Source organism: Saccoglossus kowalevskii, chromosome 19 (genome assembly GCF_978046115.1).
Source record: "Saccoglossus kowalevskii chromosome 19, keSacKowa6.1, whole genome shotgun sequence".
Taxonomy (NCBI): Eukaryota; Metazoa; Hemichordata; class Enteropneusta; family Harrimaniidae; genus Saccoglossus; species Saccoglossus kowalevskii.
The window spans coordinates 17125335-17143152 of record NC_140659.1 but is presented as its reverse complement, the minus strand read 5'-3'; the positions used below and the strand labels follow the sequence as shown (position 1 = coordinate 17143152).

The following is a 17818-nucleotide window of genomic DNA, read 5'->3' as shown; positions in this document are numbered from 1 at the left end:
GGTGGTCCCTCAAAGTCTTCCATCCGTAATGACTCGGTGAGCCACGTCATTGGGGTGATGCGGAGTATTATCAGTCCTGGTGACATGATGTATATACCCCACCCTCGATTCTAAAGCAATCACTTACTGTTGAGTCCACGCTTATGGATCACAGGGCCAGGATCCAAAGCAACCCCGTTGGCATGTCTCCCCTGGTACAGCCGAGTGCTGAGTGTAGTGCAGGGCATGCAGATGGTGTTTATGGGCGGACGTTGGTCAGCCGCAGAGGAGGTAATGCCTAAGGTCCCCGGGTGGGGTAATCGTATGCAAAACCCTTTCCGCTGGACCAAACGCTACCCGGTCGGTGTGGTTTTGGAATCAGACCCCAACTCATGGGATAAAACCAAACGCCCCCAACCGGACCCCATGGCTTCTTCCCCGGACCCCGGTACCACGAATTTCTGTTTGTCAAAATGGGTGAAGAGGGTCAGTCGTGTTCCATGGGCGTTCTCACCAGCTCAGTCTGAGACTATCCAACACGCCCTGAGGGCAGAGTTATCACCCATTAACTTCCTAGAGTATGTGACTGACACTCTGGAGCGCATTATTGTGCGTGCCCAGGACTCTGAGACCTCAGAGGCAGAACGCACCTGCCTCCTAGACCAGACGACACAATTAATGGTGGGCCACCGCACAGCTATGTGCGACATCCTCCAGTGTCTTCTGGCTCTCATGGCTACTGCTGTGCAAGGAGACGTGGTCTTAGACGCGTGTGTTTTCGCCAGCGAGTCAGGGGGTCAGCCACCGCCTCAGTTACGCAGACTGGACATCACCCACCCTCTTCGCTAGGGAGATGGCGGGTGCAGTCTCGGAGCCTCGGAGTGCAATGAACCAGATGGCCATTGCCAAGGGTAAACGGAGGCCGCCCCAAGCACAGAAAACACTAGCCAGGAGGCAAGTGCTCGAACCCTTCCACAGGAGGGAAGAGTAGTGGCACGCTCCCTGGGAAGAAGGAACCAGGTGGTGGCTCCTCATCCTTCTAGGGCAGTCGTCTACCCCAGCAGTGGGGGAAGCAGGTTTGACGCTTACCTCTGCCACAGGGGATAGGGGGTATGTTGTGCGAGGGGCCAGTTCACAACTTAGTGACTACATCAGGCCCAGGGGAAGCTCACCTCATGGGAGGAGAGAACACCCACTCCTTGCAACCACACACAGATTGCGCCAGTGCATTCCGGTTCGGAGACATCAAGTGACAGATCTCTGGACGCTCCAGGTGGTAACACTCGGCTACAGGATACCACTGACATCTCCACCTCCCTGTCAGTGCCCCCCCGTTGGGGGGCACTGCCATGGGACCCCCACAAGGCGGAAGCAATCAGACAGGAAGTAGACAGTTTGCTGGGAAAGGGTGCCATACACAGGGTAGTTCAACCGGCATTAAGTCCAGGCTTCTACTCAAATGTATTCATAGTACCAAAATCTACAGGCGGCTGGTGCCAGTTCTGGACTTAAGCAGACTAAATCAGTACATGCTCCTCGATTGGCTCCTCGATCAGCTCCCCGATCAGCTCCCCCAAACAGAGGGTTATTAGTCAAGCAAGCAAGGCTAACGCAGGATTTACTTCATCAATTGGGCTTTTTAGTAAATCAGACAAAGTCCCATCCCCACCCAATGCAACAGTTGGTGTTCCTTGGCATGGAGTTTGACACAGAGGTAGGCTTGGTATATCTATTTCAAGCATGTTGCTTGGCGCTAAGCAGTCTAGCCAAACGCCTAGTCAGCGTTCCCTCAGTGTCCCTCTGAGAACTAATGCGGATCATCAGAATGATGACCTTGGTTTGAAGGGTAGTTCCCCAGGCCGCATTACGCAGCCACCCAGTACAACGCTTGTTGCTAGAACACCAAGCTCATCTACGGGAACTAGACAGGCGGGTATTGACCAAGCGAAGGAAGCCCTGCACTGGTTGTCATCACTGGCCAACCTCGGACAGGGGGTCCCCTTGGACCCACTCGCCGCAGCTATGACTCTGGTGACAGACGCCTCCCTCCAAGGGTGGGGAGCACATCTATTGGACAAACAAGCCCAAGGAATATGGCCCGCATTTGGTTCGGGCCGCCATATCAACTGGCTTGAGCTGAAAGCAGTGCACTTAGCACTACTATGCTTTCTACCCATAGTTCGAGACCACAGAGTCCTGCTCCGCACAGACAACACAGCGGTGGTCTCCTACATCAACAAGGAGGGGGACACGTTCCCCATTGTTGTCAGTCCTAGCAGAGCAAATTCAATGTGGAGCTAACCGCACACCACCTTCCCAGGGTGAGGAACGGTCTGGCAGACGCCCTTTCGAGGCGGCTCCGTCTCCAGAACATAGAGTGGCAGATACCCCAGTGGGTAGCCTCCTGTTTCAGCTGTGGGATGGTCCAAAGTTAGAACTGTTTGCCACACCCCTGAACGCCAAGCTCCCGACATACGTAACACTCTTGTCGAAGCCTAGGCCTTGGACGCTTTGTTGATCCCGTGGACCCACATGGATGCATACGCCTTTCCTCTCTTCCCGCTAATTCACCAGGTACTGGAGAAACTGCAACAGGAGCCCACCTGCATATTGACTCTGGTGGCGCCCAATTGGCCAACCAAAGCCTGGTTTCCTCTTCTGTTGGAAATGCTAGTCGAAACACCAGTAGTGCTTCCGGACCTACCGGACATGCTGTTCCCACCAGACGACGCACTACCAACGAGCCCAGCGGTTTACCACTTACACGCATGGAGGCTCTCAGTAGACTTGCACAGACAAAAGGTTTATCTGAGCGGGCTGCCAACGACCTGTCCAGGGCAAACAGGGATTCCACCAACGCTGCCTACAACTCGAAGTTGCGAGCATACACTAATTGGTGTAGTGGAAGGGAGATTGATCCATGCCATCCCTCTATTGGCCAGGTAGCAGGCTCCTTCGTCCACCTGTTTGACGAACTAGGTTTGTTCTACGCAGTAATCGTTGGCTACAGGTTGGCCTTGTCCCCAGCCATTGAGAACACTTTGTGGTCAAGTCTAGCCGATTGTCCTATTATTAGGAAACTGTTTACTGCTTTCTATATTCAGAGGCCAAGAACCCGAACAAGGGAACCACCCAATTGGGATTTATTGGTTGTGTGGTTCGCTCTAAGCAGACCGCCCTTTGAGCCTCTCCTTTCAGCACCACTCAAGTTTTTCGCCTCAGGTAGGCGTCGGTCAGAACTAGGGGCACTGTCTTTCACAGACGGGTGCGTCGCCTTTATGGATGATTGTCACGAATGTCAAACATTAAATCATGTTTATGTTGTATGTCGTGATGGTGGCGTTTTGTGTTTGTCTTACGGCGATAGACAGGCAATGTTGTTTTTGGCGATAGATAATTGTTAAATATAGAGTGGCAAGATGTTTCTTTTAGTCAGCACTAGGGAAGCGGACTTTGATAGAACCCGATCTGAACGTTAAAGATAATTCTATTGGCCAATTCCGGCCTACTGCAGTTAACGAGTGGGGAAACTCGCCAGTGAATGACATTCCCGATTTTGGTTCTGAACTGGATGCGTCTTCTAATTTATGTTACTGGCTACGGAGGTGTACTGAGGTGCAAGGGAATCCACCCGGACCACTCTCCTTCTACAAGTTACGAATATTGGACAGATAAACTCTGTAATTGATTGGTATCGTGCTCGACTGAGTGTGCAGCGTGTATTCTACGACTACAGTGCTTCTGACTGCGTTTTGTAATTACCGTCGTCGCCACCGTTAGCAGAGACTCGCTGGAAAATACACCGTTATCACGCAAAGACCCGTTTTCATCTAGTTTGAAGAAACTGTATGTAGGTAGGGCTGTGTCCGATCGCCAGTATATTATTTGCGTCCGTTGTTTGTTATGTACGTTTGTCTCTTAGTTTTATGCATGCATGCAAGATTCTATGTTAGACAATTATTTACATTACCGATTTAGGCATTTCCCCGTAATAGTATAACGTAATCCACTACCCTTTTATAGAGGGTTTGGCATTTCTTGCCTACCCTTTTCCCGTGTGGAAATATTACAATATTATTACTGAATTATATTTCTAGTGTTATATTTTTGTGTAACAAAACAACGTGTACCCCACTACCCCTTGTAACGGGTCAGGCATTTCCTGCCCATCTTTTAGGTGTGTGGAATAAAGTACGTTGTTTAAACCTTACTCGTGTAGCGTGTACTTGTTGTTTATGTCGTATATAAATTATACAACTGTCTTAAGTTTCGAATTATTAAAGGACCCAGTTCACAGGGGTGTTATGGGTGTCATTTGTTTGGGACAATTTGAAACCTTAGCTCAACCCAACTAGCACCCTGTGACATTTTGGTGGCAGCGATGGGATTCATGGGTTTATAAATCAATTGGTTAAATTTATGAATTCATTGAGTACATTTATAAAGCCATTAATTATATCGAAACAAATCTATCAGTTGTTGTTGGATTGAGTGCGACATATCAACAATTCCTTGCTACAATTAATCGACTAGATTAAATTTATAACATGGATATTGATGTGGGAATGTTAAAGCAAACTGGGGAAGAATTGGGTTATGAGGGGCCTGCCCTAACAAAATTTATTCAGGAAGAGAGAAGTAGATTAATCATTGAATTTAAAGAGAATCAACAACATGCTAGGGAGGCAAGAAAGGCAGAGAGAGAAGAGGCAAAGGCACAAAGAGAGGCAGAGGAACGGTCTGAAAAAAGAAAGTTTGAAGAAAAAGAGAGGGAAAGGCAATTTGAATTAGAAAGAATAAAAACAGAAATAACAGGGATTTAGATACAAATTTAGATACAAATTTAGGCAAGCAACACCTGGGAACATGGAAACGGCGGCTCAGTTTATGGTAAGGTTAGGAAATTATTTGGCAAGATGGGTGGAATTATCGGGCCTTGACAAAACGTATGAAAACATTTTGGATTTGGTGACAAGAGAACAGTTTATAAACACATGTAGTCCCGATTTGGCTTTATTCCTCCATGAGCGGAAGCCAAAGAATTGTCATGAAATGGCTGAATTAGCCGATCGTTATAGGGAAGCTCGTCTGTTTAGAAACCACAGAACCCCTCGTAACGTTAATGTCAACACTGATGCTTCTTTTGATCCTGGCCAGAAACAAACTGGTAAAGGTAAGCAGAATCATAGTAAAAATGGTTCACGGCGAAAAGAGACCCGGACATGTTTTAAATGCCATAAGGTAGGTCATATTGCACCAGATTGTCGTAGTCGTGCAATGAAGTCAGCAGCTGTTGAGGTTGAAGGTGAGAGCAAGCAGATCTCAGCAACCTGCGTGGTCACTCATGCAGATGGTAATAAGTGTTGTAGGCCCAAAGCAGGTAAGTTAACTCTGAAATGTGGCCATGATTTACCATTGTTTAGTTTGTCTAGTGTTAATGCCAAGTCACAAACTACAAGTTCGAAAATGCCTGTGGTAGAGGGTACCATTGGTAAGTATAAAATTAAGGTGTTAAGAGATTCTGGGTGTAGTGGTGTGGTCGTTAGAACCAGCTTAGTAGAATCTAATCAGTTTACAGGAGAGGTTCGAACCTGTTTGTTAATGGACGGTTCGTATCGCAGTGCTCCTGTGGCAAAGTTGTATGTCAACACGCCTTATTTTAAAGGATGGGTTGAAGCTCTGTGCATGAAGCAGCCAATCTATGATTTGGTTATTGGAAATATAGAAGGCGCAAGAGAGCCGGGTGACCCAGATCATGATTGGCCACATGTAGAAATAGTTCTGAAAGTTGACCGAGAGAGTAATGATACAACAAGAGATCATGAAATGGTCCAAGCTGTACAAACTAGAGCACAGATAATGGCTCAGAGTAAGCCTGTCCGTCCTCTTATAGTAAAAGAGTTTAAGGAAACTGATGGTGTCGAGTCACACCCTGTTACTGTTGAGGTGCTCAGGGAAGCGCAGCGAACAGATTCAAGTTTAGTTCAAGTTCGTAAGTGGGTGGAGTCGGGCGAAGAGAAAATTTCAGGGAGAGGCAACAAGTCCAAATTTGTGGTGAGCAAAGGTCTCATCTACAGGTTGTATCAATCACCTAAGTTAGGTCAGGGAAGTCGTGTTAAACAACTTGTAGTGCCTACAAAATTTCGCAACGAAGTAATGAGATTGGGGCATGATTGTTTATTATCTGGTCATCTTGGGACCCAGAAAACAGTTGACAAGATCTTAACACAATTCTATTGGCCTGCAATGCATGGCGACATCCAAAGATATTGTCAGTCTTGTGATGTATGTCAGCGTACGTTTCCTAAAGGGAAGGTTGGTAAAGTACCCTTGGGGATAACGCCTCTTATAGACGTACCTTTCAAACGGGTTGCGATTGATTTGGTCGGGCCTATTGATCCCGTAACAGATAAGGGTAATAGATATATTTTGACGTTTATGGATTACGCCACAAGATATCCCGAGGCGGTGCCTTTGAAACGAATCACAACAGAGGTTGTCTCTGAAGCTTTAGTTGGAATTTACAGTCGGTTGGGTGTACCTGAACAGATATTGACTGATCTTGGAACCCAATTTGTGGGTGACCTGATGAAGGAGGTAAGTCGTCTTTTGTCAATTAGGCGGATTACTACCACTCCTTACCATCCAGCGTGCAATGGACTTGTGGAAAGGTTCAATGGAACTTTGAAAACAATGCTCCGTAAAATGTGTGATGAAAGACCAAAGGACTGGGATCGGTATGTAGATCCATTATTATTTGCCTATAGGGAAGCACGAAATGAGAGCCTTGGCTTTTCACCATTCGAACTCTTGTATGGAAGAACGGTCAGAGGTCCCATGTCAATTCTGAGAGAATTGTGGACAGGTGAGTCTACTTCTGGAGAGGTGAAGTCAACTTACCAGTATGTGTTGGATCTGCGTGACAGATTAGAAGAAACGTGTAAACTCGCTAGAATGGAGTTATCTAAAGCCCAGTCACGATACAAATTTCATTATGACAAAAAGGCCAAACAGCGTCAATTTGAGGTAGGTGATCATGTTCTACTACTGCTCCCTACAGCACATGACAAGTTAAGAATGCAGTGGCAAGGGCCTTACATTGTGAAAGAGAGAGTGGGTCAGATGGACTATCGGATTGAAAGGAAAGGTAAGATTAAGCTTTATCATGCTAACCTGTTAAAAAAAAATACGAGTTGAGTTCGGAAGAGCCTGTGAATAAACATATGGGCGTATTGGAGTGTGTTGGTGTTGGATTAATCGATGGTCACGAGTTGGACGATTCGTGGGCAGACGATCCAAGTCGAGAGACTGCCGACTTAGTAGAAACCATCACTATTGCAGGTAAGGAAAGCATTAAAGATGTGCACATCTGGGAAGGGTTAGACGACGAACAAGCGAAGGTAGTTAGCATGCTACTTGTGAAATTTGCTGACACTTTGTCGGATATTCCTGGTAAATGTAGGGTAGGGCAACATAATATTCATTTGACCTCCGATGTGCCAATCAGATCACGTCCATATCCCCTGCCATATGCCTTGGAGAAGACAGTAAGGGATGAAATTCAAACAATGTTGAAAATGGGGGTCATTGAACAATCCAACTCCCCATATTGCTCCCCAATCGTACTCATTAAGAAAAAGGATGACGCAATTAGGTTCTGTATCGATTTTCGGAAGTTGAACAAGATTACCATTTTCGATGCAGAACCAATGCCAAATCCCGAGGAAATGTTTGCCCAATTGGCTAAAGGCAAGTATTTTACCAAATTAGACCTATCAAAGGGGTTCTGGCAAATACCACTGGCACCAAAGGCCAAGGAAAAGACCGCATTCCAGACTCCTTTGGGCCTTTTCCAATTTATTTACATGCCCTTTGGACTTGTAAATAGTCCGTCCTCGTTTAGCCGCATTATGCGTGTGGTTCTCAAGGGCTTAGATGGAAAGGTGGTGAACATGGTCGATGATATCTTGATTTATACAGAAACTTGGGTAGAGCACATGACTATTTTTGCAGAGGTTCTAACTCGTTTAAAAAACGCAGGGTTGACGGCAAAGCCAAGTAAATGTTTCATAGGATATAATAGCTTAGAGTTTGTAGGTCATCAGGTGGGTCATGGGCTGTTACGAATGATACCTGAAAAGGTTGAAGCACTCTTGCAGGCGAAACGCCCATGTACAATAAAACAAGTTCGATCATTTCTGGGTATGGCTGGGTATTACCAAAAATTCGTACCTAATTTTTCCACTATAGCAGCCCCCCTGAGTGATCTAACAAGAAAGGGACAGCCTAAAAAGGTGAATTGGGGTGAGCCGCAGCAAAAATCTTTTGATGATTTGAAGGAAATGTTGAGTAGACAACCTGTGCTGAGTTTACCAAATTTTGCGGAACCATTCATAATCCGCACAGACGCGTCTAACTGCGGACTAGGAGCAGTTTTATTGCAAAATAAAGGTGACCATGCATTTTCTATTGCCTATGCAAGTAGAAAATTATTGGATAGGGAAACCTCTTATTCAGTCATTGAAAAGGAATGCCTTGCACTTGTGTGGGGAATACATACATTTCAGAGATACTTGCATGGACGGGAATTTGTGATTGAAACAGATCACCAACCGTTAATATATTTGAACCGTGCCAAAGTTTTGAATGGCAGATTAATGCGCTGGGCTCTTTCCCTACAACCTTATAATTATAGAATAGTAGCTATAAAAGGGTCTCATAATATTGGTGCTGATTATTTAAGTCACAGCACTGGTGCAGAGACCGATAACTAATGATATAATGATTGACAATCCTGACTTCTTAGATGAAGACTACGTTTCATCTTAAAGGGGGAGTTGTGTCACGAATGTCAAACATTAAATCATGTTTATGTTGTATGTCGTGATGGTGGCGTTTTGTGTTTGTCTTACGGCGATAGACAGGCAATGTTGTTTTTGGCGATGGATAATTGTTAAATATAGAGTGGCAAGATGTTTCTTTTAGTCAGCACTAGGGAAGCGGACTTTGATAGAACCCGATCTGAACGTTCATGTGATCAAATGTGGATGTCCGATCTTGTAGGTACCACAGTAAGCCATTGAATAATATTGCATCATGGGAGTTTGTGATCTATTCTGGAGGACGTCGGTTCGCCGTTGCTGGCAGTATACCATTTTTTTACGTGTCTACTAATCACGCGTTTGCAAGTAACGTTAGAACAATACACTGTGTATTGTCATACAAATTAATGTATTGTGATCTACGGAATGTGCATCATAAAGATAATTCTATTGGCCAATTCCGGCCTACTGCAGTTAACGAGTGGGGAAACTCGCCAGTGAATGACATTCCCGATTTTGGTTCTGAACTGGATGCGCCTTCTAATTTATGTTACTGGCTACGGAGGTGTACTGCGGTGCAAGGGAATCCACCCGGACCACTCTCCTTCTACAAGTTACGAATATTGGACAGATAAACTCTGTAATTGATTGGTATCGTGCTCGACTGAGTGTGCAGCGTGTATTCTACGACTACAGTGCTTCTGACTGCGTTTTGTAATTACCGTCGTCGCCACCGTTAGCAGAGACTCGCTTGAAAATACACCGTTATCACGCAAAGACCCGTTTTCATCTAGTTTGAAGAAACTGTATGTAGGTAGGGCTGTGTCCGATCGCCAGTATATTATTTGCATCCGTTGTTTGTTATGTACGTTTGTCTCTTAGTTTTATGCATGCATGCAAGATTCTATGTTAGACAATTATTTACATTACCGATTTAGGCATTTCCCCGTAATAGTATAACGTAATCCACTACCCTTTTATAGAGGGTTTGGCATTTCTTGCCTACCCTTTTCCCGTGTGGAAATATTACAATATTATTACTGAATTATATTTCTAGTGTTATATTTTTGTGTAACAAAACAACGTGTACCCCACTACCCCTTGTAACGGGTCAGGCATTTCCTGCCCATCTTTTAGGTGTGTGGAATAAAGTACGTTGTTTAAACCTTACTCGTGTAGCGTGTACTTGTTGTTTATGTCGCATATAAATTATACAACTGTCTTAAGTTTCGAATTATTAAAGGACCCAGTTCACAGGGGTGTTATGGGTGTCATTTGTTTGGGACAATTTGAAACCTTAGCTCAACCCAACTAGCACCCTGTGACAATGATCAAGTTGTGCTAAAAACACAAATCAGGTTTCTCACTAAGAACCAAATCCCAGGGCACTATCCCCAGCCGATCGTCATCCCCCGGCTGTCAAATATTGTCGGCCCGGAGGATCAGGAGGAATTGCTTCTCTGCCCGGTTTGAGCACTGAGTTGCTTCGAGAACCGTACTAGGGTTTCGAGACGAGGTGCCAAGCACATGTTTTTGTGTTACGCCCCAGGCAGGCATAATATGCCTGCCTCCCCGACTTCCATTGCCTGGTGGATTACTGCGACTGCATTAGAGGTCTATAATACTTTAACTTCCCGTTACAGAACTTGCAGAGACACCAAGTACAAGCGCATGAGGTCCGTGCAATTGCTAACTCACTAGCGATAGCGTCAGGCGCCCCCTGAGCATATACTGAAGGCAGGCTTCTGGAGAACTCAGAATGTCTTTATCAACTACCACCTAAGAGACACCCAATCTATTGAAGAGGGCCTCTTTAGGTTGGGTCCCGTCATAGCGGGTCAGACCCAGCCCGAACGACCACAAGGGTTCCTGCGCAAAGGTGATAAGTCGGTCTCAGCATTCTTGTGGACAGATTTCTCTACCATCAGCACTCCTTGGAAGTTTCCAGGTCTCGCTTTTCGACCTATGCCCTCATGCAAAACTGTTTCATTCTTTACTTCGAAAGCATACTACCCCCAGAGTTGGGTTTGGGCCTAGCTTTCTCGAGCACACCAAACCCTGTCACCGTAGCAGCATTTTTGGCTTCTTGCTCCGGGGACAGCACAAGACACCATCCTCTTTTGGGTCTTAACTAGGTGATGAGTGACAGTTGTGAACTGTATCATCCCGGACTGGGAAAAAGAACATAAAGTGCATATAAATGACTATTTTGAACTGTAGGCATTAATCTGCGATTCAGCCAATGACAGAGAGAGAAATCTAGGTCAGGGGAAGCCCCATGACCTCAAGATATTCCCCTCACGTCACAAACCACATGACCGAGGTAATAAGGCGGTGCCATATTAACTTCTAAGTCAGTCTCGTTTCTCTCTGCACTGAGTTCGGTGCGATAAAAATGGTGGATCAGATTTTTTTTCTGTCCGAGTTTTTAGTCTGACTAGCTGTCACCTACATGGCGGCCGACGTTGTGGCTGGTAGGATAAGTTTTTCTAATTGTTTTCCCCATGTCGTCTTTTTGTGTGCAATGCTTACAGGAAAGAAAAACTTGGGTGACACATTTGGCAATGATTTTTGGATTCCTTTTCCTCAGCCTTTTAACTGTAATTCGTCCCTCTCATGCATTTCTTGCTCATTTTTTACCAATGTGTTGTTAGAAATGGATAGCAAGAAGGGTAACACGCCAAAGGCTCTTCACTTTTTTCTTTTTTTTGGTCACCAAAGATCGAGGCGATCGTACGGTAGTTGCCACCAGGAATTACTAGCTTGCAACCCACATAGCAATGCTATTTGTATTTCGACTGTGTGCGGGGCTCAAGGTTTTGCCTAGTGTTTTTTGTTTTGTATCAACTGGGTTTCTGAGGCCTAGGATGCTTTCCAAGGCCGCGTGCAAATTACCGAGACTGACCACGTCGCTCTAGTTTGTAGCAGTCGCGCGTACAGTAATGTGAGCCTGAATGGAAAGTCCTCCTGCTGGTCTACTGGTGCCTCGTGTACCGTGGCGACGAGTGAGAGGCCCGACAGTGGAGGTCCCAAGATTTCTCAGCCTCTCTGCTCATCGGAGGGCTTCATCACAGTCTGCTCCTGCAGGCAGTGGTTTGCCCAATCATACCGGCAAAGTGAGGCTGTGCCCCTGGAGGTTTTACTCCAATGGGGCCCATTGCGGGTCCCTCTGTGCATCGTTCTCACACGGTGACGGGGCTTTCCTACGAGAATCAGGCTTTGGTTGAGGACCTGTCAGGATGAATTGCGTCCCTTACAGGTCAGGTAGACCAAATGCAGATGGAGCAGGTTGCCTCCACTGCAGTTGCCTCTTGTTTTGGCAAGCCAGAAGAAGCACACCAGCAGGCTATATTTGCATGCATGATTCTTCCTCCTGGGATCTCCCCATTCCAGCCCGTCCTTCCCATTTATTTTTGGGAAGCAGGAGGGGCACAGGCTGGTGGTACCGAGTCTCCATCGAGACCTAGTCCACAGAGAGCCAACAGGTGGGGTGCTGGCGGTCAGGCATCCGATTTCAAAGGGGACCAGGCAGGGCAGAGATTTGAACATTAACATTTTACTCCCCGCATTTTGCCAGCCAGGGATCGTCGGTTGGACCCCAGCGACAAAGGATTCTTTTTTTTCCTGAGTCCTGCCCCCGCTATGGGTCACTCCTCCTTCGAGGACCTGTAGATGCTCCCAGAGGGGACCTTTCCAGCCATCACAGTGGGCGCAACCTTGGGCGGCCCCTCAGAGTCTGTTCTTTGTAATGACTCTGTGAGCCACGCCACACCACAGGGTGAGGGGGATGTGGCCTGATATTTAACCCCGCCACCCTCTATCCTGAAACAGTCACTCTCGGTAGGACTGTCTCTTCCGGGATCCAGATGGCGGGATCCAAAGCCATACCAACTGCAGGACTCTTCTTGTCTGGCCGAGTGCTGGACGTAGGGGGGAACGCACAGACGGTGTTGATGGGCAGACCTTGGTCCCCCGTAGGATAGAGGCCTTAGGGTAGGGCAATGTTATGCTCAACCCTTTCCGCTGGACCAAGCGTTACCCGATTGAGCAGTGTTTGAGACCGGAGCCAGCAGAGTCTGGAGTCAAATCTCATGCCCCAATCGAATCCTTCAGTTCCTCCCGACCCCAGTACCACGAATTTTTTTGTCCGCTGGGACGGGCAAAGGAGGCCCACTGAAACGCATTGTTTTGCACCACCAGTCTCAAAGGCTGAACGCACCAGCCTCCTAGACCAGCAGACACAGCCATTGGTGGAACATCACTCGGCTACATGGGATCCGCAGTGTCATCTGGCTCTCATGGCAGGCTCTATGTCCTTCGAGAACTCATCCGATGATATTCGCGGTTCGCAGGGTAGTTCCCCCAGGCCGCGTTACACAGCCATCCATTACAGCGCACGTTTGTTGCAACACCGGGCTCTCTTACGGGAACTGAAGAGGCTAGTAACACTCTCGCACCAAGCGAGGGATGCCTTGCTCTAGTGGTCAGCAATTGCAAACCTCAGGCAGGGGGTTCCCTTGGACCCACTCGCCACGGCTATGACTCTGGAAACAGATACCTCCCTCACATGTTGGGGTGCGCACCTATTGGACAAACAAGCCCAATGGAATATATGGCCCCTGCGTTAGATTCAGGGCTGCCATATCAACTGGCTCAAACTGAAAGAAGTGCGCTTAGCACTGATTCACCTTCTACCCATAGTTTGAGACCACGGAGTCTTGCTTCGCACGGGCAACACAGCGGTGGTCTCATATAGCGACAAGGAGGGGGTACCAGCATCCCCATTGTTGTCAGTCCTAGCGGAGCAAATTCTCCTTTGGTACCTGGAATACATGTGGAGCTAACCGCACACCACCTTCCAGGGACGAGAAACAGTCAAGCGGACGCCGTCTCGTGGCTGCTCTGTCTACAGAACGCAGAGTGGCGGATACCCCAATGGGTATTGTTAGAATAGTTAGACCTATTCACTACACCCTGGAATGCCAAGCTCCCGACGTATACGACACTCCTGCCGACTCCAGGAGCCTGGACCAGGGACACTTTGTGGACCCCGTGGACCCACATGAACGTGTATGCCTTTCCTCCCTTCCTGCTATTCAGCGGTGTACCACTTACACGCAATGAGGCTCCCAGTTGACTCACTCAGACTTTTCTGAATGGGCTGCCAAAGTCCTGGCCAGGGCGAACAGGGATCCCACCAATACAGCCTATGCCTCGAATGACGTGCGTACACTAATTGGTGAAGTGGAAGGGAGATCCATGCCATCCCTCTGTTGGCCAGGCAGCTGACTTTTTGTCCATCGTTTAGACGAAATGGATTATTGTATATAGGTCAACCTTGTCACCCACCATTGGGATTTTCTGGGGACGAGGCTAGTTGGTTGTCCTACCATTAGAAGACTGTTTACTGTTGGATCAACACATAATCAGTACATGCCAGAGCATATACATGCATATCAGACGCATAGGACTCATTCGCCAACATCTATCTGAGCATACCTGTCTTAAACTCATTCACTCTATTATAACCGCTAAACTGGATTACGGCAATGCCTTACTCTATGGCTTACCAAAATCACAGATACACCTGCTTCAGCGGGCTCAAAACTGTGCTGCCCGTCTAATTACACGTACCAAAAAATTTGATCATATCACTCCTGTTCTTCGTAAATTACATTGGCTGCCAGTTCACTATAGGATACACTTCAAAATTTTACTACTCACGTACAAGTCACTACATGGATTGACACCATCTTACATATTGGACCTTATTCACAAAAATCAAAACCAGAGAACCCTTCGCTCAAGTAAGAAACATACACTTGCCATACCTAGAACTCATCTCAAGAATTATGGTGACCGGTCATTCCTCGCCTTCTTTATGGAATCAATTACCAAATGACATCTGTTCTGCACCAAATGTTAACATCTTCAAAACCAAACTCAAATCTTACCTTTTTCAGCAAGCCTATCTGTGAAACTAAGCGTCATTGAGCATCACTGTGATGGATACTAGGCGCTATATAAACTTGTATTTATATATATTTATATATGTTGAATCAGAGGCCTAGACCCTAAATGAGGGAATCAACCAATTGAAACCTCTCTGTTGTGTTGGCCGCTCTAAGCAGACTTCCCTTTGGGCCTCCTCGATCAGCACCACTCAAACTTTCGATGTGGAAACGGTCTTCCTACTCGACCTCGCCTCAGGTAGGCATCGGGCTGAACTAGGGGCCCTGTCCTTGTCGGATAGGTGTGCCGCCTTTATGGACAATCAAGTCGTGATAAAGACACAAATCGGGTTTCTCACCAGGAATCAAATCCACAACCGATCGTCATCGCCCGGCTGGCAACATTGCCAACCTGGGGGATCAGGAGTTGTTTCTGTGCCTGATTCGAATGCTGAGTTGTACTAAGGAGTTGAGGCATGGCAGCAATCACAGGTTGATGTGTTATGGCCAGGGTAAGCAGGACAGACCAGCCTCCCCGACTTCCATGGCCAGGTGCATCACTGCAACCAGGCTTGAGGTTTAACCGTTAGTTTCCTCGACACAGGTCCTTGCGATTGCTAACTTATTTGCTTTTGCGTCAGGTACCCCCTCGAGCATGTGCAGAGGGCAGGCTCCCGGGGAATGCAAACGACTTTACCACTTCTACCTACGAGATACCCATTCTATTGAGGAGGCTCTCTTTTAGAGAGGGTCTCGTCGTAAGCGGGTCAGACTTTGGTTACTGACCCAGCCCAGACGACCTCAGGGATCCCTGACCATAGGAGACAGAGTACTCTCTACTACAGATTTATGCTGAGAAGTTTCTCCTGCAAGCTCTCCTTGGAACCTTCCAGGTCTCGCTTTCGGTCTCTTTTTTGGGCATACCGAATCCCGTCACTGTTCAGCACTTAGCTTTGTTCCGGGGACGGCACTGGCAAGGTAGAACACAGTTTCTTCACTGGTCTCAATTAGGTGGTCATAGGTAGAGGGTATTATCCTGGTCTGGGACACCCTTTTTATTGTTTTAGTTCACTTTGAAACCCACCACCATCGGCGTCTGCCTACTGTTCAAAATAGTCATTTTGACTGACTGGAGCCTATGGTGGGTAATTCAATTTAGGCAGAGAGTTCTCAGAACCGTCTATTCACATAGTTCATACCCACTAGACTCTGGGTCCCCCCGACCACCCCACTTTTCCCGTAGCGTTTGCTTAGTCCTCGGTGCGGAGAAAAAGAACCAGACTGATTTGGAAGCTAATATGGCGCCGCCTTATTAACTCGGTCACGTGGTTCGTGATGTAGGGGGAAAATATTGAGGTCATGGGGCTTCCCCTGACCTAGATTTCTCTCTGTGTCATTGGCTGAATCGCAGATTAATGCCTACAGTTTAAAATAATCATTTTGACTGACCGGAGTCTATGAACTATGTGAATAGACGGGTTGTGAGAACCTACCTGCCTAATTTATTATTATTATATATCTGTCATCGTAACACCATAAGTTACAGCGTGCCGAAATTTTGTGGTATTTTCATCCTACCATATTAGGAAATGCAAATTCCAAATATGGAATGATTCTGTGCATAAGCGTCCTCTAATAATAAAAACAAGTCATGAATGACATTGCCTTCGCTAGTTGTCATTCTAAAGTTACATGGACATAAATTGGCAAACGTGATTTCTATGGCATTTTCAAGTTTATAGCACTCTCCATCCAGGTTAGCATTACTCTCAGCAAAGGAAACCAGATAGCACCAAATCAGTACAACAGGTAAAATGACAAAGAAGTATACAAATCAGATCTGCAAATATGTAGAGTCAGTGTTGTGTCTGTTTGGATAAACTAGTTTGTGGCCCTGAATTAGTTTCAATATATAAGGACAAGATTACTTCTCATACGACAATGATACAAATAAAGTGCAACAATCCAGAAAAATGTTATCAAGTTTTTATTATCATACATTAATATTAACAAATCGTGTGAAATTTTATGTACGGAGAAACGCATATTTATGCTTTGGTTGCTCTGGCTCTGCACCTGAAAAAAAAAGAACATTTAGTCCAAAGTAAGCAGAGATTGTAGCATATGTGCTCCCATTGGCTGTTAGATTTAATTAAAAAAGATATTTGAGTCTTTTTAGTACGAAAAAATATTATTTAATAAATTTATAACAGCGAGAAAGAAATTGCAGTTCACACTGTACTATTTTAAACATGTGCTACCAAAAAATCCAGGATGAACTAATTCACCAGTCTGTTTCCAATCTACAAAGTTGTCAAATTAATATTCTGCAAAAATAAAATATTAAGAATGTGCAAAAAGCCAGAGTACTTGTGTTTTCAATGTCATTAAAATCTGACCAGGGATATGCAGAAAATTTCACTTGAGCTGAACCAAATGGATGCCAAGCTATCAAAAGAAATAAAAAAAAATACTATGAGAAAAATACCAAAAAATAATACATTTAATATAAAAGCAGATAGAAGTGCATAAAAAAATAATCAGCAGAGGTAGTGATCATGTAACCTAAGTGTATGTCAAATTTCCTTTGAACTGGATTGCAGTGTTCATTCCAGAAAATTGTCTCAGATTGGCTGCTAATTTGCATAATTTGCATACTAACTAGCATATTGTAGTTGTATTAAAATAATATCCGGAGTTTTGAAAAAAAATTATGACTATTAAGTCAAAATCATTACAATTGAGGATTACGTGAATTTGACCCCCTCCCTAATATTGTTTCACATATCCCTTAATAGTTTCGCGCGTGTGCTGGTAATTTACATACTACACAATGTCAACAATAAAAAACATGGCCGCCGTTAAATCCATCTCAATCGAGGTCCGTAATTTATTTTCCTGCTCATAATGAAGATAAATTATGGTAGCTAAACATTGAAATTGCCACCCTGACTTCAGTGCCGAAATAAATAGCTGATTGGGAAAATAAGTCTCTGTTGACAGAGGTTCGATTTACCGATAAACTTCAACACCGCCTGGAGCATGGAGGTCCCGGTCACGAGTGTA

General features: G+C 45.7%; 1 protein-coding gene across 1 annotated transcript; it reads left to right on the top strand.

The window, feature by feature from the left end:
* Positions 1 to 4845: 4845 nt before the first annotated feature.
* Positions 4846 to 7176, top strand: LOC146730319 (uncharacterized). Its single transcript, XM_085493720.1, has one exon. The coding sequence runs from the start codon at positions 4846 to 4848 to the stop codon at positions 7174 to 7176; it is 2331 nt and encodes a 776-aa protein (XP_085349846.1).
* The last annotated feature ends 10642 nt before the right edge of the window (positions 7177 to 17818 follow it).